Source organism: Lacerta agilis, chromosome 1, assembly GCF_009819535.1.
Source record: "Lacerta agilis isolate rLacAgi1 chromosome 1, rLacAgi1.pri, whole genome shotgun sequence".
NCBI lineage: Eukaryota > Metazoa > Chordata > Lepidosauria > Squamata > Lacertidae > Lacerta > Lacerta agilis.
Window position 1 is genome coordinate 90,496,860 of NC_046312.1, and position 26,083 is coordinate 90,522,942.

The window sequence follows — 26,083 nt, forward strand, 5'->3', positions numbered from 1 at the left end:
AAAGAAAACAAAATCATGGCTGATGATGATTTTCTTGAGTCAGAGTACCCTAAACATTTTTAAAGAAAGTTTTTAGAAAAAAATCACATTTATATATATAAATTATTTCACATATAAATGTCCATCAAATATGATTATCTCTCTAGCTCATTATCTCTTGTGTTCTATGAAGGAAAAGCAAAGGCACATACTGTACAGTACAGCTAAGTGCTACAAAATTACATTTAATTCAATGAATTATTCTCTCATGAAAAAATCCAACAAATTGTGTGCAGACTTACTCCACACAATATTTTGCTAAATTATCCACAAGAGCCTGAGGCTTCTCTTCAGTTAATACATAGAAATGTTCATTACCAGAAATTTGACGAAGGCCCCTGCACATTTATTTTATTTCTGAGTTGGGATTTAAAGCTACGTCTTTGCTGGCTCCTGTAAACCCTCTAGCAGTAGCTTATTGCTATCTGCTTAAAGAAGGATACAGAGAATACCCTGAGCTGTCTACAATATACATTATTGACAGGAGTTCCAAGTTAAACAGCAGACCAAGTGCCAAGTCCCTAGAAGCAAAGACAATAAGATTTATGGAGGTAAACAAGAGAGCTGCCCATTTGTTTCCAAACCTGCTGATGAACTCATTAAGGTATGCAGTGCTGCAAGTATACTGTAGTAACAAATGTATCTGACTAATGGAGGAGGCACATCAGGGATGCCCTCAATTATTGCTCTGTAGTGGATTCTGTGACATTTATCCTATTTACCATTGGCAGCTCTTCAGGTATTTTTCACACTTGGCAGAAATACGACAGCACTTTGACTCCCAGATCACCTCCATCCACACATAAGTTATTGGGTTATGTTTCAGAAGGCAGTGAATGTTCTAGTCACTGTCTACCCGGGCACGTTTATTCATTCTTTTTGATATTTTGAAAGAGTAGAAGTGGGGAATATGATGGGAAAATATCAAAGTCTTTCTGTCTTTTAAACAACCCTCTTTTTGTGCTTGTTCATGAAGAAGAGCTCTAAAGAGAAAGCAAAATATAATTTTTCAGGTAGGTAGCTGTGTTGGTCTGCCGTAGTCGAAACAAAATTTTAAAATCCCTTCCAGTTGCACACGAAAGCTCATACCAATAACAAACTTAGTTGGTCTCTAAGGTGCTACTGGAAGGAATTTTTTAATATAATTTTACAGTAAAAGTTCCTTCCTTTGTTTCTTTTTTGAAAACTTTTAAACTACTCCAGCTTATAATGTCTCATGCTGTATATAGGCAAAACTAGCATAGTCTCCAACTGCCCTGAAAATGACAAGACCATCACAAAAACCTTTAAGTCACCATGGCTTCTCATGTTGTCCCTAATGCAGAGTCCTTTCATTGCCAGTTTCATTTGGGAATTTGAAGTGTCTCTAAGCTGCTGCCACCTGTGTGTGTAGTGTACATTTCCTCTTTGGCTCCTGCTTTGAGAGAGATACAGAGAGTTCTGATCCCGAAGCTTGGCTCTTTCTATGACTTAAAATGAACCAGGCTAGATTTCTAGAGAGGAAGGGGATTTGGAGAAATGGGGAGGGGTTCTCTGGAACAAAATCACATCCCTCCAAAGCCCCTTACTGCTTGGTTTCTCATGTGGACAGGGGAAAGGCATTGATCTCTCCCATGAGGTAAATTGGTGGTGCCTTCTGAAATCTGATGACTCTCCCCCTTTTGTGCAGTTGGGTGAAGAGGAGTCCCAGTGCAGCTGGGGGAAGGGATGCCGGGGGGTGGGTGTCTGTGCACGTGATCCATCTAGGGATTCACCACAGCACCAGGATGCTGCAATTGCTTACACATTCCTAATTTGCTCAGAATTTTGAAACACTTAAGGGAAGTTTATGTATCCCTGAACTCAAAAGTTTTTATGTCCCTGGACCCCAAAATAAACATTAGGATACCCCATATCTTTTCCCTAAGGCTTCTCTAAATGCAATACATAAATTCAAAAATTTCTGTGCTCTTGTCCCTATTTTCATCTGAGGAATGTTGGAGGTTATGAACTAGTCAGCTGACATTTAGTACATTCATTATATACTATTTTACATGGCCGCAAATCTTAAATTAGCTACGGCCATTTGGTTCATTGTACAGTTCCCAGTTAGCCCCTTGTTCTGAACATTACCTTCTGTGCTAGAGAAGGGTTACAATGGAGGAATTAGCCCACTAATGTAACATTTAATTCATCAAACAAATTCCTATGAAAGTTTTCCCATCCATGCAATAGGACCACTTCTTTAACACTGAGTGATGCTGGGGCGGGGAACCTCAGGTTGTGGGGGAAAATGAAGCCCTCCAGTTTTCTCTACCTGGCCTCCCCATGCCACACCTCTCACTAGCCCTGCTCCACACTCCCTTCAAGCACTTTTAACTGGCTATAGTTTGCACTGGAACTAGTAGAACAGCAAGGCCTTCTATGGTAAGCACCATGAAGCGCCACTTGCTCTTGCTTTTTTATTTGTGGCAGTTGCCATCACCACAGGGTAAAGATAATGTCTGACTGCATTCTGAGAGTCATGTCAGAAAGCCCACTCATTCCTAGGATTGTGTTAATAGATCCATGTTTCCTTGCATGGGGGGGGGGAACAGGGGTGAAGGAAGGCTAACCAGCACCCAGTATGGGGTGTCAGGGGCAGGGCAAACCGCCTGGCGGCACATGCTCAAGCGCCGTATGGACAGTGGTGGGATCCTCTGCTCGCGGCTGCAGCAGCGGTGGAGGGATCCTCTGCATATGGTGGGCCTCCCGCAGGGTGCCTTCTTGTCACCCCCACAGAGATGTCACCTGAGCAGCCCGCCCCACCCCCTTCCTCCGCCACTGGGGGGACGGGACACACCACTATTTGACCAGTGTTATTTTAGCAAACTATTAGAAATAATCAGTGCTATTTTTCTAGAAAAAGAGGTGCTGGAACTCACCATGTATGGCTCTCTTGTTCTCTTATAATGATAATGGTCCCCATCTGAGAGGTGCTGCAACTGAGTTCCGGCGAATTTTGGCTGGAAAAAAAAAGCCTTTGAAATAATAAAGATCAGTTCAGAGGCTCCTGGATATGCCTGCTACATGCTGCTAATATCCTTTCGTAAGTAAGTTTGGAACAAGAAGAGGGAGAAAAATATAAAATGCAATTCACTGTGTCCAAATAATTCTGCATTAGTCCATGTAGAGCTATTACCCAATCACATAAGAGTTATTCTGAATATGGGGAAAGAAATGTTCTCTTGGTCCTTCAGCAACAATCTGTTGGGTTTGTTAATGACTTAGCTTTGGGTTGATCTCAGCTAGGTTCCTTGTGAATAATGCACTAGATTTACTGTTTATTTTCTAGGGCTTGTTGCCAGATGGCTCTTGCCTTCTTAAATGGCTCTACCTTGGTTTGGAAAATGTTCACATCTAACCTGCAGTTACGGTACTTAACAAGATAAACCTCAGTTGTTTCCTAAAACAAAGATAAAAGTCTGTTGCTTGGACATGAACATAATTCTCTGGGGATTTCTTTCTATTGGCTCTGCTTTTATGTGTCAGTATTTTTGACTCAAATTACACCTTACCTTTTAATGAGGAGAAACAAAAGGGAATGAGAAAAGAGAACTTTAGAGTACTGGTAAGTGCTTTCCCTGTCCCCTTCCATTTAATCACTCAAGATACTTGTGCTGACTATATTGAGAATGAATCAGGCCTACACCCCCCCTTTTTATATAAAAAAGATTTGATGTATGAGAAAAGAGCTACAGTTTACCACCGAAACCACCCAGCATTGGCTTGTGTTCTATACACAGTTAGGAACCCACAGGGCCAGGACATGTACACTGTTAAAGTATGTTCAAAGGATGTGCTACCTACAAAACATTCTGGGCGCCATAGTTTACTCCTCACAGATTTACAATTTCTGACAAGCCTTAACAAACTACACTGCCCAGAATTCTTCAAGGGGGTAAATGTGCTTTAAATATGCTTTACATGTCTAGTGTGTACACAGCCACAGATAGCTACTCTTTTATTGCCATTGTCTGGTTGCTCTTCCTCCTTTTTCATCTTACCAGTTATGGGGCAGCGTTTACCATGACAGTATTATTTTCATTTTCCTTTTTACATAGCAGACACACTACTAAGCAAAACTCACATTCACACCCAGCATCTTGATATCCTAGGGGAAAAGATGGCAGGTGCAACTGTCTGAACCTGCTACCCATCATCAGGTGGGTGTGATTATCTGCACCCAGGGCCTATGCCCCATAGTCTAGCCCAGGCATCCCCAAGCTGCAGCCCTCCAGATGTTTTGGCCTACAACTCCCATGATCCCTAGCTAACAGGACCAGTGGTCACAGATGATGGGAATTGTAGTCCAAAACATCTGGAGGGCTGAAGTTTGGGGATGCCTGGTCTAGCCATAGGGGTGCCACCATTTGCTGCGAAAAAGATGGAAGTTCATTGCAGCCTTATAATCCCATCTGTCTCTCTTAGGCTCCACTACCCTGCTGAAGGAATGTAGCTTCTTAAAGAGGTATCCCAATGACTTCCATGGTACTTGCCTGGTGTGTGCTCTGCAATGTGGGTTAGGAGCTGTGGGAGGCTCTTGGCTCCTTAGAGGAACTGGACTTTGGGGGGTGTTCTGTTTGACTAAGTCTATATCATATTTAAAGCAGCCAACCACTGCTGTTGCAGGTTCATATACAGCTGTGTCTACTATATGTACACATTTTGTACATGCTTATGCTGCCATCTTGTGCAAATCATTGAAGAGCAAGCCTCATTGAACTCGTAGAATTGTACAGTAAATCCCCAACACGCGGCACTTCTCCAAGACAGATAACGTCCAGGCCAAGTCACCCATTGCTGTAATGAAAGCTTCTAATTTAAACTTCAGAAATAATGTATCAGGTGGCTTCAGAAGAGAAAATTAGTGGGTTGGGAGGGTGGCAGAACAAATGGAGTATTTTTTCCACCCAGTATTTTTCCCCCATTTTTGCCACATACGAGTTTTAAATTTCTAATTAGGAATCCTGTTGGATTGCTTTCTTCTTTTATGTGAAACTGCCAAAAAAGCAATTATAGGCATGAAATAGTTAACAGGAAAAAAAAATACTCTGTTGCTAGTGAAAATGAAATGTAGAACCTTAAAGCTTCGAAAACCAGAGGAACACATTCTGCAACCCTAAAATGTTGTTCTCAATGATTATCAATCTCCTGTTCCATCTGCTGAGTTCCCTGCCATTCCCAGCACAGCTTAGTGGCATTCTTTTTACAGCTGTCCACTGCAAAACTCCTCCTGCCGACTTCCTAAAAATCTTAATCCATCCCTGTGCATTGGCCAACTGGAAAAAATGCCTCTTCACAGCTTTTCTCATTTACCCACTTTTTCACTTTGGGGCTGCAGTCATATCTAGCATAAAAAGCAGCTGAGCACTGCTGTTATATAGTAAAAAAATCTGGAATGATCCAGCAAATGGCAGAAATCCAGATAAATCCATTTGCTGTGTATGTACTTCATGCTAACCCATGGTTTAGCATGTGTTTGCACTCCATGCTAACCCATGGTTTAGCATGACATGCACATGCTGGAATGAGCCCAAGTGTGTTTCAGGCTCTTGCACTCCTTCCTTCAAACCCATAATTTGAATTGGCTTGTTTTGGAACTGACTAGACTTGGTTATCTCTGAACAGCACTACAAGCCACTACAAGAATCTTATGCCATATCTTACACCTATGACCTATATACATTACACCCATTGGGCAGCAATCATATAGGGCTGATTCACATAACTATTTTGTAGTTTTCATAAGTTGAGGGGTGATGTGGAATTGAATTTTTGCTATGATAAACTGCTTTCTGAGATATATTTGCATATCAATATTTGTTTATAATTGGGGTAAATAATTAAAGTTAGGATTGAGCCAAGGATTTGTTGAGCTGCTGTGTCAACCCATGTTAGGCTATTCAGAAGACCAGCCATTGCACAAAAATCCACCATATAAGTCAATGTGGTAACTTCATCCTGTTTTTATATAAAGAACATTTAGATAGATCTATGATAACAAACACATTTCTAATTTATTGCTAATCTCTCTTCTGAACTTTTCTATTATGTAGAGCAGGCATGTCCAACAAGTAGATCGTGATCTACCGGTAGATCACTGGATGTCTGTGGTAGATCACCGGTAGATCAGTGGCTCCCCCCAAAGAAGCTAAATTTTTTTTGCTCCCCTAAAAAAAACTCCGCATATTTGCCCTGCACCCTTAAAATGACCTGAACCACCAAAAACAGGGCTTTCCTTCCTTAAAAAAGCTCAATGGCGCTTTCCTCCTCCTGAAAGAAGCTCAAAAACTTTTATGTGAACCCAAAAAAACAGGACTTTCCTTCCTAAAAAACGCTCAAAAACTTTGACCTGCACTCCCCAAAAGGGGGTAGATCACTGCCAGTTTTTAACTCTGTGAGTAGATCGCAATCTCTTGGAAGTTGGCCACCCCTGATGTAGAGAATTCAATTGTCTCATTGTCATAGAGTTTATGCTTCTATGATTTTTTTGTACAAATTACAAGATGACCATCATTCTTGTGTCACATATAAGGGAACAGCTACCATATCCAAATGTTCCAAGGGACTTGGGGCTCTTGGTCAAGTCACATCTCTTTTGAGAGGTTAGGGCACATCAGGGTACATCTCTTTAAAGAGCAACCAGGAAAGTCCAGACCATGAACAGTTCCCAGTGGCCCCTACTGGCTGGAGTTCACCTTCCTATTGCAGCAATAGAGGGCTGTTGTCTCAGCAGAGAGCTGAGGTTGACAGGGCCTATAGAAGCTGGCTGTGTTGATTAAAGGGTACTTGCCTGGTTTTGTATCTGTTGGCTTCTGCAAGGTCAGGGAAGTGGAGGTCCTATCATCTTCTGAGTAAGAGGGTGTTGGTTGGACTGTGTCAATTAACAGGGAGGGCATACAAGAAGGTACAGTATTTGAGGTTATCCTCTGGGTGCAGCACCCAGTTTCTCCTTGGAGTATTGCTGACCTCTGTGGTTGGGGGCCATGATGTTGCTTGGAATTATAAATGAATTCCACATATAAATTACATAGGCCCACATACAGTTTCTAATTGGTCTGGGCCCTATAAATGCATACATATTCCACCCTGGGCTTGTATCTCCTTTCAACCTGACCTAAGACTAAGTAGATCAAATTTGAAAATGCACCACAATAATTTGGACAGTTCAAATATCTGAGCTTCATATGATTTGAGCAGTGCTTTCAAACTACATATGCTATGCTTTTATTCACAGAGCATAGTTTGGGTAGAATTTTGTATAGGGTGTTGTGTGTGGCACCAGTATAAATATGTGCAGAAAACAATATGCTTGGATTAAAAGTAAGGTCCCTCATCTTCAAGCCATGATTTTGTTTTCTTTCTTTTTTTAGATGTTTGATTGGATCAGTCACAACAAAGAGTTGTTCCTGCAAAGTCACACTGAAATTGGAGTGAACTACCAACATGCCCTGGATTTACAGACACAGCATAATCATTTTGCTATGAATTCTATGGTAAGTACCTATTTTCTTCTCTTCTAAGGATGCATATGGGACAGAGATGAAAAGTCAAGGAAGAAGCACCAGTTAAAAGATTAGGGAAGCCCTGGAGGTTTGATGAGTAAAAGGTCAGGTTGAGCATCTAACAGCAGTACTTTTTTAAAAAAATGTGTTTAAAAGACGGTTGGTGCAATACATACTTTGCTATGTTCCTGAGATACCATTAATGAGAGTCAGTAAACAGAAAGCTTAGTACTGTGATAACTGATATTTTTTTCATATGACCAGGATTTATTTTTCCTTTTTGATCACTTGGTCATTTAAACTGCTACTGAAATACAGAATTCCAGAAAATAAATCACAATGCTTATTTTCAGACATGCTGATGCCATTTGCATTGGATACATGCCCCTTTTGTATGTGCTTATAGCAATGTTGAAGCCACTTCCTTCTGGTATGAATTCATACCGCTCCAGGAGTCATATTCTCATTTCCACCAAGTAATTGCTTGACCGGTAGATAGGACAATTATTGGGCAGGAAAGACCCATGGCCACATGGGCTGCTTAGTCACAGGTTTCCATTAGATTGTATAACAGAAAATTAGCTCCCACACTATTGCATGGGCATGGAAACGGTTCCTTTAAATAGAGCTGATACAGGTTCTTCCTGTTCCAGTGCCATATCATTCTTGTTTTATGTGGATTGAAGGAACCTTGTGGCCATTCTGAATCCCCTCACATCAAAGTAGCTGATTCAGGATATGCAATCACAGCTCAGCACCCCACTATTTGAAATTATTGTCCAAATGCTTGAAATTATGTGACAGTTTGGTCGCCTTTTGAAATTGGATGACGACTTCTAAAACTCAAAGAAAAATTCAGTCTCAAAAAATAGCAGTGATTATAAGAGGCCCCATGACAAGCTGTGGGTGTCTGAATTTTTGGCTTAAAGCTCAGAGCTTAAGAACTCATGGGGCAGTTAGAATGTACTGCTGTCACTGGCTACTCAGTAAATGTAAAACAAGTTGCTTCAGTTTTGGGGGGGTCACTAAAAAAATTAAAAAATAAAATGTCATGTTTCATAGGACTGGAAATGATAAACTTTATGTTCTAGCAAAATACTACCTGTATCTGGTTATTATAATCCCAGTGGCTTTATGGAACACTTGCAATAATATTTCAGTTTAATTTGTAGTTGGTAAATTGAGCACAGTTAAAAATTAAAGAAGAGAAAATCCACCTATTAGCTGTCAGTGTATCACTCAGTAAAAATTAAGTACTGCTAATGCATGAAGTTTTATTCAGAAACTTCGGTTTGTGGCAGGAAGTTAATCATTCCTATAAGTGTGTGGATGTTGTATGGTTTGTCCCCATTGAACTTTACCAGCTGCTGGGATTGCTATTTCTACAAAGCTGTTACAAAGTTGGACTCAGACTTCCTATTTAAGTGTCATTTCAGAACACTGTTGTATAAATTGCCATAATGTAGCTTTATTGAGAAAGTAACACCGACCATGTTAAAAGCGCCTTCCTTTTGATGTATGATGTGACTGGAGATGTGGTACTCTCGTCTCATCTAGATAAACTTGTCTGTTATCTGAATGCTATTCTCCTAAAAAGCATCTCCACAGAGGAACCATTAAGTAGCAAAATGAAGAATTTGATTGTGGAAGGTCTTTATGGGCAGGACTCTTCATAGCCATATGATTTTTCTGTGGCTCATAAAGCATAAGCTGAGCCTCTTTGAACGTTTAATATCTGAGTTTCATAGGGGACTGTCACTAGCTGTGCATTGATTAGTAATGCCTAGCTTTACACCACATGTGTGCTAGTAATGGCTATGACTGAGTCCCCATCCCCACGGGGTCTTAACAGCTTTCCAATTACCTTTCCTTTTGCTGTAATGAAACAGAAAAAGAAAAACTGTTAAAGAAAATGTCATTAAGTGCAGTTTTCTAAACATTTTATTTATTTGCACACTTTTTTCATGAATAATCCTTCATCAGTTTTGTCATAGTCAGACTACACATATTGTATACAGATGTTAGTTTCATTCCCATCACTATTTAAAATAAACTCCCATTACAGTATGTAGATTGATGTTTTATTTTCTTTTGTTCCAAAAAGCCACTTCCACCCTGAAGAGGAGGTGGGGTTGCAGGCAGTCACGGCCCTGCCACACATGCACAGGGGCTGAGAGCTCAGCCCCTGTGCAATAGGGGGATTCCTGACCGTGTCAGATTGGTCGGCCTGGGGGTGTGTCCTGCCCTATTTAAGCAGGACGCGGGTGGGAATCCTTTCTGCTTTGCCCCGCTCCCGAGCTGCACCGGTTTTTGCCACCCACCCACCCTTTAGGTTTAATCTTTCATGACCTTGCTATGGACCTCGGTTGGTCGCCGTTGAGGGGCCTGGTAGGAATTTTTTCCACTTGGCAGATTGGCACCAGCCATTTGGTTTTTCGCCTACCTCATAGCAATTCGTCACAACTCTTGGTTTTGGCAGTTAGGCATTGGAATATTTCTGTAGAAGTGAGGAGGGGAGGTTGCGCCATCACCTGCCCTGCAATTTGAAGGGTATTCCGTTAAAGGTTTTCGGGGGCGTGGCCCTGCCTGAAGCCTAGGGAGGTTAGGGCCTAAGGCACGCCCCTAACGGTGACCCCAGGGGGAGTTCCTAGTTGATGTGCATCACAGGGCTCCTTTACTGATGGTTAACCCTTCCCAGACTTCCAGCACACGGGCTGGGGTCGAATATAGTCGGTTAGGATCCAATGCCTAAGCCAATACCGCTCAACATCTGTAACCACTAAAGCTGTGGCCTTTTTTTGCCCATTAACCTTATATACTGTGTCACATGTTATTTATTTTCCCACGGGGAGGACGGGACATAGCCACGCAAGCTGGTTTCATAAAATCAGGTAGTCAAGGCAAAATCCTTATATTTTAAAATCATAGGAAATATGGAATGTTCCTTGTGGGAGGCTTTTAGACTAATTGGAATCAAAAAAATCTTAGCTTTCAAGTCCTCAGCTCAACTTGGGCGGCCGGAGCACCATGTGCATGGCAGGTCGGCGAGGGAAACTGTGGCAGGAGTGGGATGCAATGCCAGTCAGGGCACTGACTCTATCCAAAACAGAGGTTACAGCTATTCTTTGGCCCAAGTTCTTGCGCCCAATTGTGCGGAGGCTTCTGTAGCATATTGTGGCAATTAGTATTTTGTGCGAGCGGGTTGCGAAATAGCACCGGCAATGATTATGGTGGGCCCTCAGTTTCAGATGCTGCACAAGCAGGACAGTAAAGAGCCAAAATCCCCAAACTGGCCCGTCTGCTGCAGCGCCTTCAGGGCTCCTTTTGCTCAACCGCTCCGTGTGGGATGCCCAGACTGAGAAGGCGCCCTTGTGGGTGGGGCATTGGTCCCATTTGGATACGTGACACTATCCCCAAGCAGGCGCTCATGTCGTTTTCAGAGGCTGGGTGTGGATTCTGGGACTTGTGTCCGAGTAGAAGTGCCTTGGATGGGGCGTCGGGGGGTGCAAAACGGAGCCACAACCCCCAGGGTGCGCGTTTTCCCTTGGGGAGCCTCCACTGTAGGTGGGGAGGGTGCAGTGCTCTGCATGTGCTCAGAGGCGCGTTGCCGCGTTGGTGGGCCACCAAGAATTCCGAGCAGCCGCTGTCCTCCTCCTGCTGCGAGGTTGAGGCTTTACACACCCTCCGGCCACGCCGGACACCCTGTGTAGGGGCTAGTCAGGGCTGGTTGAGGGAGCAGGAGTAGCATGTTGGGCAGCCCCCGAGGCCCTTTCAGGAAACAGTGGCGTGATGGGGAGGGTGCCGCTCTGCATGCGCTCAGAGGACCACGCTGAAAATGCTTGCTTGCTCAGGGTGGAGCTTAAAAGCGGGGAATCCTTAAAGTGTGGAATTCTCTGCCAAATAATTTTAAGTCAATTAAAGCACTTGGGATTGCTTTCCTTACTTAGTTTGGATCATCTTAATGCAAACTTTTACAAGTTGTTTGTATCATTGAAAATTCTGTTATTGTGTTTTCTTTTAAGACAAAAGATGTTAAGGTATGAATTGGTTTTTTTTTCTAAACTAAAACCTCAATATTCAGGTTAAATTGCCGTGTTTGCACTTTGCGATAAATAAGTGGGTTTTGGGTTGCTGTTATGTTAAACTAGAGGAATGTTATATAGCACTATGTACTCTATGTACCTGGCATGCTCTGGTCCATGGGGTCACGAAGAGTCGGACACAACTAAACAACAACTCTAAGAATTGCATTTTTTTAAACAGAACAGTGTTGGTATTCTTTTTTTTTTAATGGATTGTTCTTTTATTACAACTGTGCAGTATTTATGTCTATATGTTAATGTGTCTCATTAAAAGAGAAAACTGACTTTAAAGTATATTTGGTATCCCATTAATCTCATTACTTTTCTAAAGCAAGCTTCATTGTCCTATTTAAATGGGTACAAATCACACTGATTGCCGATTTATATTTGAATAGCCCAGTGCACATGCTGATTATTCTAATTGAAGCTATTCATAACTGCTTTACCAAAATTGGTTTATGCTTTATATGTGACCCCTTCGAAGGGTGAGTCATGACTTCAGAGAAATGTGCAAAGTTGTTTTCCAACATGGCTACATCAGCCCACCCGTTGTCAAGGAACTAATTGTAAAAGCTAGGATAAGTTGCCCTCTCTCCCTAGAGTTACAGTGCATAGGAAACACATTACAATTACCCTCTAATGACATCTTTCTGAAATAAGATCTTACTGTTTGTCATTTCCATGCACTGTACTCTTTATATTATGCCAAGACAATATGCACTTCAATTAAAATCTGCATCAGGCCACATGCAATTAGTTGGTTAAGAACATTACCATGGGAATTGGGTTCTTGAAGAGATCATACGAGAACAAGCTATTGTTCTTCATTAGAGCTTATACAATTGCTGGGTACAGTTTAAAGATTACAACTTCATTCCCTGCAAAATCAAAGCAGCAATTGGATTTCTCGCAGAAAAACATGGACTTGTGTTAATGTCTTTCTTGAGTTCATGGAGTCTTCTGCTTCTCTCACTCTTGAGTGGGGTTGTGTTGTGTGTATAATTTTTATTTAACTTTATTCCGGTGATGATTGTTTGTTATAATAGAAGGGGGGGGGAGAGAGCACAAGTCCTAGCAGAACCCCCACCTTCTGTCCTTAATTCTTGCCCACCCTGTGTGTCTCTAGGAACTAAGTGGTGAAAAGACCATCATGATAAGTACAATGCGTTTGAACTTTTAAAAAGCCATGTCCTTGGTGAACATTTTATTAATTCCATGTGTGTGTAGGAGCATGATCTTTACAAAGCAAGCAGAAAGGTTAAGTCAAGAGCACTACATTATTGTAGATTCAAATTTTTAATTTATAGCTTTTTGTTGAGCATTTAAAAAAACTTTTAAATACATTTAAATACAAGAATAATACATTAAAGTAAAATAAAAAGGTGGAAATGAAATTATGTTGTTCATGATTTATTTATTTATTTATTTCAGTTTCAAAATAATATCTCAAATAAATCAATATTTACTAGTTTAGCATGGTTCCAACCCTCATCTTACAATTTCAGTTACTCCATTTGTCTGGCTGGGACTCTGGATATGTGACTTAAAAAATAACAAAAATTGAATCAGGGGTGGCAAACACCATAAATACATTACTGCTTTCAACAGGTAGAAAATTTGGCATGCAGGAGTGGGAACTTCCATCTGCAAGATGAAATGGTACAATCAATAAATAAGAATATCACCATATGATACTGTTAATAATTTAGCTTGGCTGTCAGATCTTCCAAAATGCTTCTTGGTTGTGTACCTGTTCTCTCCTTTACAACCCATCCTCAGTTTTGACAAATATATTAAAAGGTTTTGATGAATAATAGGGAAGGTGGCAATTCTTACTTAATATAATTTTCTCTCTCCCCAGAATGCCTATGTGAATATAAATCGCATCATGTCGGTTGCATCCAGGCTTTCAGAGGCTGGCCATTATGCATCTCAACAAATTAAACAAATTTCTACCCAGCTAGATCAAGAATGGAAGAGCTTTGCTGCAGCACTGGATGAGCGCAGCACCATACTAGCAATGTCTGCTGTGTTTCATCAGAAGGCTGAACAGGTGTGTAATTTTAGTTTATTTGGGATTTTGGTCTGGCTGATAATATTATCGATACCATTAATTCAGCTGGTATCTTGGCTCTTTTCTTGGTGATGTGTTACAAATAGGGATTCAGTTTGCGTATTCACCAAGTTCAGGGAAAGACAGGAACTAGGGAAGGGGGAAAAACAGATCCTACATCACAGAGAAAACAGGGAATCATAGAGAGAGAACATTGAGGGACACGGCAATCCGCCATAAGGGTGGGGCCCTGCTGATCTTTCATTGGCAATGGAAAACTATGCTTCAGGTGGGTACGGTCATACTTTCCCCCCATTTCCCTGCAATGAAACGCCAGCAGATCAGGACATACCAGAGCTATCCCATTCTCAGGTGGGAGAACAGTTGCAGGATTACAGAGGAAGGATCCATTGTAGGACCCTCCTATGAAGGTGGCTTCAACAGAATAATGGGCATTGATGCAGTTGTGTTTTGTAAAGGTGTTGGGAGATGCCCTGTTGGCCACTCTGCAGATCTCTAGAAGAGGAACATTGGAAGAGAAAGCAACCAAGTTAGCTTCTGATCATATATAGTGAGCAGTGATGAAAGGAGGAGCCCAGAAGCTTTTGTGCTTCATAGGCAAGAGCAATACAGGCCTTAATCTATCCAGCCAAGGTAGGGGAGGTCACTTTCTTCCCCAGGGAGGAAGTGTGAAAGGATACGAAGAGGGATTCTGTTCTCCTGAGTTCCCTGGTCCTGTTGCTGTAGGCTTTTAAGGTCCTGCAAATGTCTAGGGAATGCCAGGCTTTCTAGGCAGAATGTGGGCAAAACAAGTTCCTGTTGTAAGTGGAAGCTAGAAGAGACCTTCAGTATAAAGATTGGGTCACTGCACAGGACTAGCCTGCCCTTGTGAAAGATGCAGAGGTATTTGGCTGTAGAGAGGGTGCTGAGTTCGGATATTCTCCAGGCTGATTTGACAGCCACCAGGAAGCCTACCTTTTCCTAGCAGTCATCCTTTCCCCTCTTCAGACATGGATATCTGTTTACAAATAAACAAAAAACAATCAGGCAATTTTCTATTTCTTCTGTACTTTTTTAAAAATGCTTTTATTTTTCAATCCAAGGGATTATACATTTTGATTAATGCCTCTTTATTTTACAGTCTCATTTTCAAATATTAATTTACGTCTCATTTATCTCATTTGGTCAAGAATTCTCTTCCTCTTTTTCTATTTCATTTTTGTAGCATATAATATGCAAAAGTTGTTTATGCTAGTCTTTGAGAAGTTTGGCAGTATTTTAATCTGAAAAATCATATTTGATGTTCTTTAACACTCTCATGTATGTTGTTTTGGATTTCCTCTCCTATTCATGGGCAGATCTATACAACTAGCATTCAAGATTCAGGTCTAGGACTGATTTGGGCATGGTAATTGTTTGTATGAAGTCTCAGGGCTTTAGGCTGAATTCTTCAACCGCTTAGTCTGCAAAATCTGATGAAGTGTAATGCTCCATAATCTAGTATGCCACCATCCTCCTTGGTAACTCACAATTCAAACTTAAAATGCAAAAAATCACTGTGCCACATAAATGTTACTTCTTCTACATATAAAAGAATTAGCTTAGTATAAATAAGCTTTTATTGGTTAACAAGGGAAAATAACTAATGGGCCTTTAGTGTGATCCAGCAGGGCAGTTGCTGTTCTTATCTTGTAATTAATTAAGTTCTGCAGTATATACTACTAAGTAATCAGTAACAAATTAATAAAGGTCCAATGTTCTAGCTAAAATACTTCAGCTTCTAGATCTTAGTCTCAATGGTAAAGTTTGCATTTCTAAAAGTTGCTTAGGAACAGACTCTGATATGACCCCAAAAGCTCAACGAGTCTGTGCTTTATACCTTACACTTCAAAACCAGTTAAAATTACTCCCCATACTTGTTACCCCTTTGTATGGAGTAATTCCACATGCAGTTGGATTCTCCATGCCAGCACAAGCATATTATGGCTTTTTCTCGACTGCATTATTTTATTACTTCTTTAGACTACTTTTTGTTATTTCTGGAGTGTTCTGTAAGAATAGATTATAAACTGTTGTTAGCCAATTTGAGCACATTAATTGGGACATAAATATTTGTAATAATAACCAATAAAATATCTTAACTGAGAGTTGTGTTTTGGGAAGGCTGGTGTATTGCCAAATGTCATGATGATATACTCTGTTGAAACTACTTAACTATCATGGGACTTAGAACTGCCAGTTGGAGTAATTTCAAGCATTTCCACAGGGCAGCTGTAACAGCTCTGTGATCCTCAAAATCCACACTGTGCCTGTCTTCAGATCAGCTGGTCTCATCCCCATGTGCATTGTTTGTAGTAATTTAAGGACTAGCACTGGGGGTGCAGTCTGCACCATGCCAGACTAATAGTACCTTTCCAGACTGATAGCAACGTGGGATTCCCTCAATCTTAATGCATACTTGTTAAATGGCAATTTCTTGGACTTTCTAGCAAGTCATGAGTAGAGATGTCAGGTGCAGGCACATTCTTAGAGATCACAAGGAAACAGAGACAAAGACAGAAATACTTAAATGGTTTAAGTTTTGACAGGACTGCTGTATCAGCTGCATTAACATGCCCAGCTTTTAATGGGCCCTCTCACTTGGGTAAGAAAGCAACTGGAAAAAAGGAAACCTTTCTTGAAATAAAGGCTGATGGACAGTTATCAGAGTCTCTCAGGACAGGAATTAAAGTGGGTAGGAGAATTTGAGTCCAACTTGCTACTCATTTGGATTAAAAGAGACATTTGTGGGAGGAAAGTATTGGTGTGGAGCCAGCAAACTCTCAAGTGCCTGGGTGGGGTGGGGGCTGCAATTATCTGACTAGGCTTGCAGTTCCATCAGCTGGGAGTCTGGAACTGAAATGTGTAGTCTGCTCTGGTTCTTCTATTTAGTGAAATATCCTGTTGACTCATCGTCTTATAATTTAGAAGATCAAGCTCCCTGGTGTGCTATGAAAGTTAAGGCAGGAGCCAAACAGTAATTCCCAGAAAACGATTCCCCTAAAATTGAGTTTGTTGAACTTTTGTGTTCCTAAGCATGTTTACTCAGAAGTAAGTCTGAGATCACTGGAACTTACTCTCTAGTTAAAAGTGCTTAGGATGGCAGCCTTCACATTGTGTGGTGTCTTAATCTCATGATGTTTCTTCTCTTTTTCTGTTAGTAAAATTATATTCTATATTTCAGCTGGGTTTCTTTTAATCTCATGTGCTTTAACCTCCATCTCTGGCTCTTTTCTCTTCCCTAGTAACCAGAATACCCTTTGTGGAATACTTATTTCTATCTCTTTCTAAGGTGGTTGCCATTTTAAAACATACAACGTATCTTACAGCGCCTGTTGTTTGCAGACACACTTAGACCATTTACAAACTGTTGCAGCTGCAGTTTATCTGAGCCAGACATAAGCTGATTGAACCCTTGGGAAGCACTTTATAAATATTTCTCAAGTACATGAGTGACTTTGTTCTGCTTTGTGGTCATAGCTGAAACCAGGTTGCTTCCAAGTTATCCCCAAAGAAATTTTTTTTGAATGCCCCAAATAAAATTATTTCGAATGCATTGCCTTCTGACTGACATGCAATGACTTGGAAAGAAAAAACAAGCCAGGGAGTAGTTGTGATGATAGGAAAGAACAGAATGAAATGCTTGGAAAATGCTGTGTAAATGAGGATGGGGGGGGGGAGTTTATCCTGACTTAGGTGCAAATGCATGACACATGTATTCATACCCAAAATGTTCATTTAAGTTTACATACCTAAACTTTAGCTTAACTGCCATAATCCTTAGACACTGAAGTTTAGGAATCCAGAGGGCAGGAATTAAGAACCATGTAATTTAATACTGCCTTTTGGTGATCAGTAGGTGTGAATCCTCCCCCCCCCCCCACTTCTGGTTTGATAACCACAGTAAGGTAAAGGTAAAGGGACCTGACCGTTGGGTACAGTCACGGACGACTCTGGGGTTGCGGCGCTTTATTGGCTGAGGGAGCCGGTGTATAGCTTCTGGGTCATGTGGCCAGCATGACAAAGCTGCTTCTGGCAAACCAGAGCAGCGCACGGAAACGCCGTTTACCTTCCCACCCGAGCGGTACCTATTTATCTACTTGCACTCTGATGTGCTTTCGAAATGCTAGGTTGGCAGGAGCAGGGACCGAACAGTGGGAGCTCACCCCGTCACAGGGATTTGAACCGCTGACCTTCTGATCGGCAAGTCCTAGGCTCTGTGGTTTAGACCACAGCGCCACCTGCGTCCTTTGGTAACCACAGTACATCACCACTAATCAGTGGGGAAAGTACACACTGAAAAGCAAAAGCAATCCAAAAAAAGTGTATTTGTCCAAGCATTGTTACACTTAATTCAGCTAGCTTGGTTGAGCCATAGGAGTCTTTTATGCTAAAGTGGCTTCCCTGTCGTAAAGCTGCTGGGCACAGGATATGCTGAGCTATGCTTATGATTCATAATAATTGTGCTAATGTGTTTAGGTTGGGGAGGACTCTGCTCAGGGTGGGGTTGAGATGGGGTTAGCCACTGTGACCTTCATGTCCTTTCAGGCTCTTCATTCTAAGACATCCTTGATAAAAATGGCAAACTTAACAGGAACTCTTCAGTCTGTACACCTCAGTAGGTACAATGCTTAAATAAAGCATTGCCTAAGCAAGGCAGAGGTGGAAAACATCAAAGGTGGATTAAAAAAAACTGGGGCTACAGAGGTGTTTTTTATATTACTCAAATGAGGCAATGTAGCTACTGTATAATTAGCTGTTCTTTTTATTGATAGGTTTTTACGCATAGCAGAATGAGCAAGAGAAAAAAAAGACTAAGAAAAACAGGAGCATTAGGAAAGAGTATTGAGGTGGGATTAAGAGTGTGTGGAATCTTTCCTAGTCTGCATCTGTATTGGAATTGTTTTTAATATGTTGTTATTGTTTTATCACTTGTTTCCAAACCTGGCCTCCTTTGGGAGGAAGGGCAGGATATGAAATAAATAAATTGATGTAAAAGGTACATCAATGTGTCATGTTCAGTTAGAACAAACAAACCAGCAAGCAAGAGAACGTTATGTTCAGAGAAGTCAGGGTCAGGATAAGCTTTGTAAACTTATGAAAAGTGTGCAGGCTACATGGACTTAGAACTTGCAAGCCTTCTTCTCATTGCTAGTGTTTACTGTTTGGCATCACAGATTTAGCATCCTGGAAATCCCCAGTTCATTAAGAAAATATATGTAGTTTCAGTGTAGATTGTACCGCGCTGGTGTTGGATAACATGTCTGTGGGTGATGGGTTTCCTTTTCTTAAGGCTCTGGAATTTCTCCATTGCCCCATAGAATTTTGGCAAGTGTTGCTAATCATAGAGGGATGCTGAATCTGTCAATTTCACCCCTTTTACATGACTTTTAGAGGGGGGGTGTTGTTTCTTTTTGTTATTGAAGTGGTTGCTTGGCCTCGCTTTTGTATAGTAGTTCTAAGATGTAGCTCAGTCCATTTCAACATGTAGAGTACTTCATGTAGAGATTGTCTTCAAGAAATTACCCTGTCAGTTGCACTAAGTTAATGGGTCACAGGTTTATCACTTAAGCTCTTAAAATGAAAGCTTGTGTATTCAGTTAAGACCAGCACTCCTTTTCTTCTTCTCATTCTGTGCTATCATGGGCTAGGATCTAAAAACATGTTATAGGCATGCTCAGTGGGTTAGGTGCACCAAAGTCCACTGCCCCCTTGCGTACGCAAGTCCTGTGGATCCTGGTTTCCACTCAGAAAGTGAAACTTTGTTTATATGTTTGTTTGTCTCACTCTATTTTTGATGAGCTATGATGTGTAGTACTTCAAAATGGCTCTCCTGATAATTTTTATTATTATTATTATTTCCTGCTGCTGCTACCTCTTCTATTGCATGCCTGTAATGTTCTTTTGGAATTTCTTCTTGCAGTTCCTTTCTGGTGTAGATGCCTGGTGCAAAATGTGCAGTGAAGGGGGCCTCCCCTCTGAAATGCAAGACCTTGAACTGGCCATCCATCATCATCAGTCCCTTTATGAACAGGTCACCCAAGCCTACACAGAGGTGAGTCTTTATGGAACAGATTTTAATAACCACTAGCAGGTTAGACAGTGAAAATTAATGAAAATTGTTGGATATGCCTCTGAGGTGTGAAGGTATTAGCTGAGTAATATGTAGGACATATTTATCTGACTTTTCATTTCCATGCTGATGTGACTGTTTAAGCACCTTAACTAATGAGTCTTCTGTAAGCAGACAAACAGTAGAACCCTCTGCATTGCAATCCAGAAACATCTACCCCACTTTCTCCCCAGAAAGCACTGTATAATATTGCAATCTGAGCACAATTATTAGATAATAAGCCCCATTGTACACAGTGGGACTTAACGTCTGAGTAACCATGTCCACGATTGTTCTGCAAATTAGGTACCAGGGCTTGGGATTCTAACAGTAATTAAGTGAATTTGTGGTAGAATCTCAGCACAGGGTGAGCTATGTGACAATCACATCTCAAATAGTCTTGTCCCCTGCTTCTGAAGACATTCATTCATTCTTGAAGTGATGAATATTCTCCAGTTTTGCTTGTTCATTGCATTATTGGTGAATTTTAATGATGCATGAGCAGAAGGAACTCTCTTCAGTGGGTAGAGCTGCCAGATGATTATCCATATTAACCCCTGCTTCTTTAACTATTCTGTTAGCACTGTCTATGTCCAGCCTACTATTTTGCTCTCTTCTCAATATAATGAGTGAACATTATATTGAGTCACCTAATCCATGAAAAGCAGACTGAGAGGTGATCTGCCAGCTATCTTTAATTATCTGAAGGTCTGTCACATGGAACATGGAGCGAGCTTGTTTTCTGCTGCTCCAGAGGGTAGGACCTGAACCAATGGATTCAAGTTGCAAGAAAGGGTATTTTAACCAAACATTAGAAGGAACTATGGCAGTAAGAGCTGTTTAACAGTGAAACAGACTCCCTTAGATGGTGGACTCTCCTTCCTTGGAGGTTTTTAAACAGAGATTGAAGACCATCTGTCAGGGATTCTTCAGCTGTGATTCCTGCATTGCAGGGTGTTGGACTAGAATGATCCTTTGGGTTCTTTCCAACTCTATGATTCTCTGTAACATTATTGTGATCTTAGCTGCCTGCAGTGCTGGATTGCACAGTAAGAGAAATTGTGAAACATTTGACTGCCACCACTGTCAACTTCTGGTCTAAATATAAATCCATAACTAGCACAGTGTGTTACCTACACAAAGTAAAACCCAAACTCTGTTTTGCTTAAGTAATGTTCTCCAAATAATTTGCAGAAAGTAATTTTTTTTTAAAAAAATAATAATTTCTATACCACTTTATATTTTTAATAAAAATCTCAAAGTGGTTTACAGATATATAATTAAATTGTATATATCCCTAATACAGTGGTACCTCTAGTTATGAACTTAATTCATTCTGGAGGTCCGTTCTTAACCTGAAACTGTTCTTAACTAGAAGCATGCTTTCGTTAATGGGGCCTCTTGCTGCCGCTGTGCTGCCGGCACACAATTTCTGTTCTCATCTTGGGGCAAAGTTCTCAACTCGAGGTAACTCTTCCAGGTTAGCGGAGTTTGTAACCTGAGGCGCTTGTAACTCGAGGTACCACTGTAACTGTGAAAGAGATGATACAAGTACAGAAGAAGGAGGAGATACTAACTTGTATAGCTGCTTTTTTTAATTGTATGGGTAGGGATCATGATTATGGCACTAAAATGAGTCACCATACCAATAACATTTGGCCTATTGGGTTGGCAAACTGAAAAGTTTGGGAACTTATGACCAAATGCAGGGCATGTATCATATACACATTATCTTTTTTAAAAAAAACCAAATCATTAATTGACTGCTGGAAAAACAAAATTAATAAAAGGTATTATATGCATTTTAAATATAAAATAAAATAATCTCTAAGCAGCAATGCAAAAATGCACATGTGTGTTCCCTAAAAGTAAGCCAATTTAGAACTCTAGGGGAAAAACTGATCTCTTTTCAGTGTTCTCTGATGATGCTTGTAATTAGCAACCCAATTACATTTTGAACTGAGGGGAGAATGAATTCACCCACTAGTTTGATTGTATAGCTCCATTTTCAACTTACAATGCAATACACACTGCAAAGCTGCTCTATAAGTGTACAGCATTTTAACCTTGAACCATCCTTGTAAAATGCAAAGCACTGGCATAAGACATTTATTTTTACTTCTTAAGGGAGTGCTGGAAGGCTTAAATGGCAGCTAGCTGCTTACTTTCTAAATAATTCTTTCAAAGCCCATTCATTCATTTGCAGGGACTTTCAGGACTCACATAATTCACGTTCTTTTTCTTGGTGTTTCTATGATATCTATAACAACATTATCAGAACAATTTTTTTTTTAAAGAACTGAAGAAAAGCCATTAAACCAAGTATGGATTCCCACTGTGTTCAAAATAAAGTAGTAAATACTGTATGTAACTAAGTACCTAGTGAATTTCTAACTTGCTTGAATGTTTTCATAATAGGCTTGAAGGAAAATGTTTTAAGTACACTCTTTTGGGTGGGAGGCTTGCTGTGCGGCATCGGTATAAATTAATGGCAATTCCATTTTTCCATATACAGTTTTCACCAACATTACAGCTTAGAACAACCCCCACTTATAGGCAATTTTTAAAAGGAAACACTGAAGAGCATTCACCCATGTTTTCTTAAGAAGAAAGTGAAGTTTGTGAATTAAGTGTCTGAACCTTAGGAACAAATATCCTTCTGAGTTTGCCTTTTCACAGGGAAAGAAAGAAAAAAAGTGACCCCATTTAATTACACATGTATTTTAAAAACACAATTACCTGAACAATTTTATAACATTAAACTTGATGGATTTCCACCCTCTTTTAATCTTACAGGTAAGCCAGGATGGAAAGGCTTTGCTGGATGTCTTGCAGCGTCCCTTGAGTCCGGGGAATTCGGAATCTCTTACTGCCACAGCTAATTATTCCAAGGCTGTTCACCAAGTTTTGGATGTGGTCCATGAGGTCTTGCATCACCAACGGCGCTTGGAGAGCATCTGGCAGCACAGGAAGGTCCGGTTACATCAGAGGCTTCAACTTTGTGTTTTCCAGCAAGATGTTCAGCAGGTAATGTAATTTCTCAGGCATGTGAAACTGAAACTTGGAGATTAGTTGGTTGTAGGCTGAAAATTGGCTTGGAAGTTCATCTGGAAAGCCTCATGAAACAATATTTCTATCACCTGATGCTGTTAGGCTGATATACTGAAATATAAAACAGCTTTCATAGACTTTTACCATATCATGTGCCACCATTAATTACAAAATTATTATAGGAAAGCTTTTAGAAATTATTTTGGAATTTTTCTTTGTGAGTAGGTAATTAGCTGTCAAACCACTGTCTATGCCTGAAGGACAGTTAATTGAAAAAAGCAACAGTGAGAGTGGAATAAATTATATCCTTAAATTATTACCTAGATGATTTCAGCATTATATGATCATGAGGGGTGTGCAGAAAGTGAACTGGAAAACATTGTTTACCTTTCCTTAGAATATGAGAACTATGGCACAGTTGTTAAAATTAACGGGCATCAGATCCAAAATTAGCTAAAGAAATTATAGTGCAGCTGTTGAGCTGGTTTTTACATAACATACCTGGATTAATAAACCATGGAGAAGTATCCAATATTGTTAATTTATTTCTCTGCGTTGATACTGACCTATTTGTCTTATGTGGACCATGAAAGGGTGATGTTGGCAGATAATAGCATATACAACATTTAAATATGAGCAGGTGGATGAACTCTGGATGTTATGGTTGACATTATTAGGTCCAGTAATAGTGTTGCCAGAGCAGACATAGGAAAAAAGTTGTCCTAAACAAACCATAGTCTCTCAACTCAACCTCACCTGCAAAGATCGGTGTCAATATTACAATACTTACAGGGTTGTTGTAATGATTGTGACAATATAATGTTGGTGAAATGTTTGAACATTCAAAAGCTCAGTTAAATTCTACATATCATCATGCACCACTTCAGCACCACTTCTATAGGCTGCCCACAGCTGTTATTTAAGATATAACAGCTGCCTCTAAGACCTCTGTCTTCTTTCTCCAACTTTCTTCCCCTTCCCTCAGCAAGTAAATGTTCACATTTAGGAGTTATTGTGCAGAACCAATATGTACAAGAAACACAGAAACCAATATTGATTCAACAAAACTGGCAAATGTATCTTTAATCCTTTCTAAATACAGTGGTAAGGAAATACCCTTTGTTTCGCCAGAATACAGAGACAGATGTTTGTGTTTTCAATTACAGTATTGATTTGGTTCTCAAACCTTTACACTAATCTTGCAATAAGATCTGCATGTTTTGAGAAGACATAAATGTCACAATGCATATATTTCGATGTGTAGTGCTACAAATTGCTGCCAGTGGCTTAGCTTCTATGCCTATATAGATTCCTACATAAATGGAGGTTTATAAGACTAGTGAGGGTAGATCCACACATACTAGTGATACATTGTGAAATGTGCTACCCCCTACCCAATCTGCCGGTGTATGCATGCACAACGGAGATGGTATTGGTAAGATACTGTACATTGCAAAACCAGACCCATGCCCACTTATCTGTGGCATTATATCGCTTGCCAGAAATATATAGATTGCCAGAAATGACCCCATGAACCATGATTATATATTCATTTTATAGGTCTCCTCAACAGCAGTGAAAAATACATGAAAGCCATCAATAAAAATTTAAACATGTAAAAATAACCTCAAACACATCATCAGAAGAAAACATAAAGCCACATTATAACCACAAAACTGCAGAGCACATTTTTCTGTTCCAGAAACTTTTTAATTGGGGAAAAGATAGGTTCTCCATCCTCCAAGTTCCTGAAACAGGACAGTGCAGCAGCCAAACAGACCTAGGCAGGGAGTTCCATATGATGGAGCATAGGATTATAGGGAGTTGCCTTATGCCAAGTGAGACCATTTTTTCATCTAGCTTAGCACTGTTGATGCTGACTGGTAGCAACTCTCTTGGGTTTCAGGCAGGAGTCTTTCCCACTGGATATGCCAGTTACTGAGCCTGGGACCTCTTACATGCAAAGCATGTGCTTTGTCATTGAACTATGGCTTTTGGCACCTCTATGAAGAAAGCTCAATCCCGTCTTGCCTCATGTCTATGCATTGTCAGGGGAGGGAGGGCAGCATGCATATGAAAGACATGATGTGTTTGCATGTTACAGGAACATGTGCAAATCCCCTTTGAGACATCTCAAGTAGTACATCTCAAGTGTCCATCTTGGGTATATTATCCCTAGAAAGTTGGAGAGGATTCCGGTGGGAAGAGGGATAGTAGGTCTTGGAGTGTGCTCTTCCCCCTAATATTTCAAGCATAAGCAAAATGAAGGAACCTCAGTCTCAGGGTTACTAGTATCGGTATCACAAACAGAGACCAGTGGACTCGTGGTGGATGCATTTTGACAGTGTCTTTTGAAGGTTTTGAAGATGTGGCAGCATTTCTGTCCATAATTAATAAATGAGTTCTTTTTGGTTCTAATCACTGTTTCATGCAGTAACTGAGAAAAGCCATCTTGTGAGTAGGTCTCTTATACTACCTGGGGATAAAGGGGTGGAGATGGGTAGTGAGAATGTGTGAAATATGGATAGATGGAGATTTGATCTGCCATTCAGTATAAGGTAATATTTGCCAGAACTGCATATATTGGTGATACAAGGTGGGACCTGCATAATGATAATAATAATAATAATAATAATAATAATAATAATAATAATAATAATAATAATGTGATGATGTTGCAGTATATCCTCATCTCCTAATAGAAGTGCTCCAGTTCAAGGTTCTACTTAGCCAGCAGCACCTACCTTTTGGATATTATATGATATGAGTCTCTAGGAAGCTATACACTTTCCTCTTCCCTGTTTCAGTTTTCATTTTTTCTTTTCCAAATGATATTCAACATACATTTACTGAAAGGTGTGTTTAAAACCTCTGATTAATTTTTGCTACTCAGTATAGACCTTTTTAATGTTGCAAGGCATTGGTCCAAGAATATTGCACAGGTGACTATTGATGTTAGGCTAAGCAGTTAATAGGCTTCAAATTCTCCACAGCCTGCTAGGAAGCTGAATAAAATTATTCCAAACATCAGACAATGATGCTTAAATAAAGCTCAGTGTAATGCCACAAAACTCTGTTTTTAAATAATTTCATTTTCATGTAATGATATTTCCTCAGGACATTCTATAGGGCTCATTATTTAACCATACCCTGTCATTTGCATAATTTGATTTGAACTTTC

The 26,083-nt window shown here is 40.3% G+C and overlaps 1 protein-coding gene across 13 annotated transcripts in view; it reads left to right on the plus strand.

Moving 5' to 3' along the window:
• KALRN (kalirin RhoGEF kinase) overlaps nt 1-26,083 on the plus strand; it is a 494,138-nt gene that overhangs the window by 261,659 nt on the left and 206,396 nt on the right. For all 13 annotated transcript variants that reach the window (XR_004427468.1, XM_033162965.1, XM_033162941.1 and 10 more), the window contains 4 exons: nt 7,434-7,556; nt 13,509-13,700; nt 19,663-19,794; nt 22,648-22,878. Coding sequence is in view for 12 of the 13 variants with exons in the window: in XM_033162965.1 (XP_033018856.1) it covers nt 7,434-7,556; nt 13,509-13,700; nt 19,663-19,794; nt 22,648-22,878 (678 nt within the window). In the remaining variant the exon portion in view is untranslated. The remainder of the gene's footprint in view (nt 1-7,433; nt 7,557-13,508; nt 13,701-19,662; nt 19,795-22,647; nt 22,879-26,083) is intronic.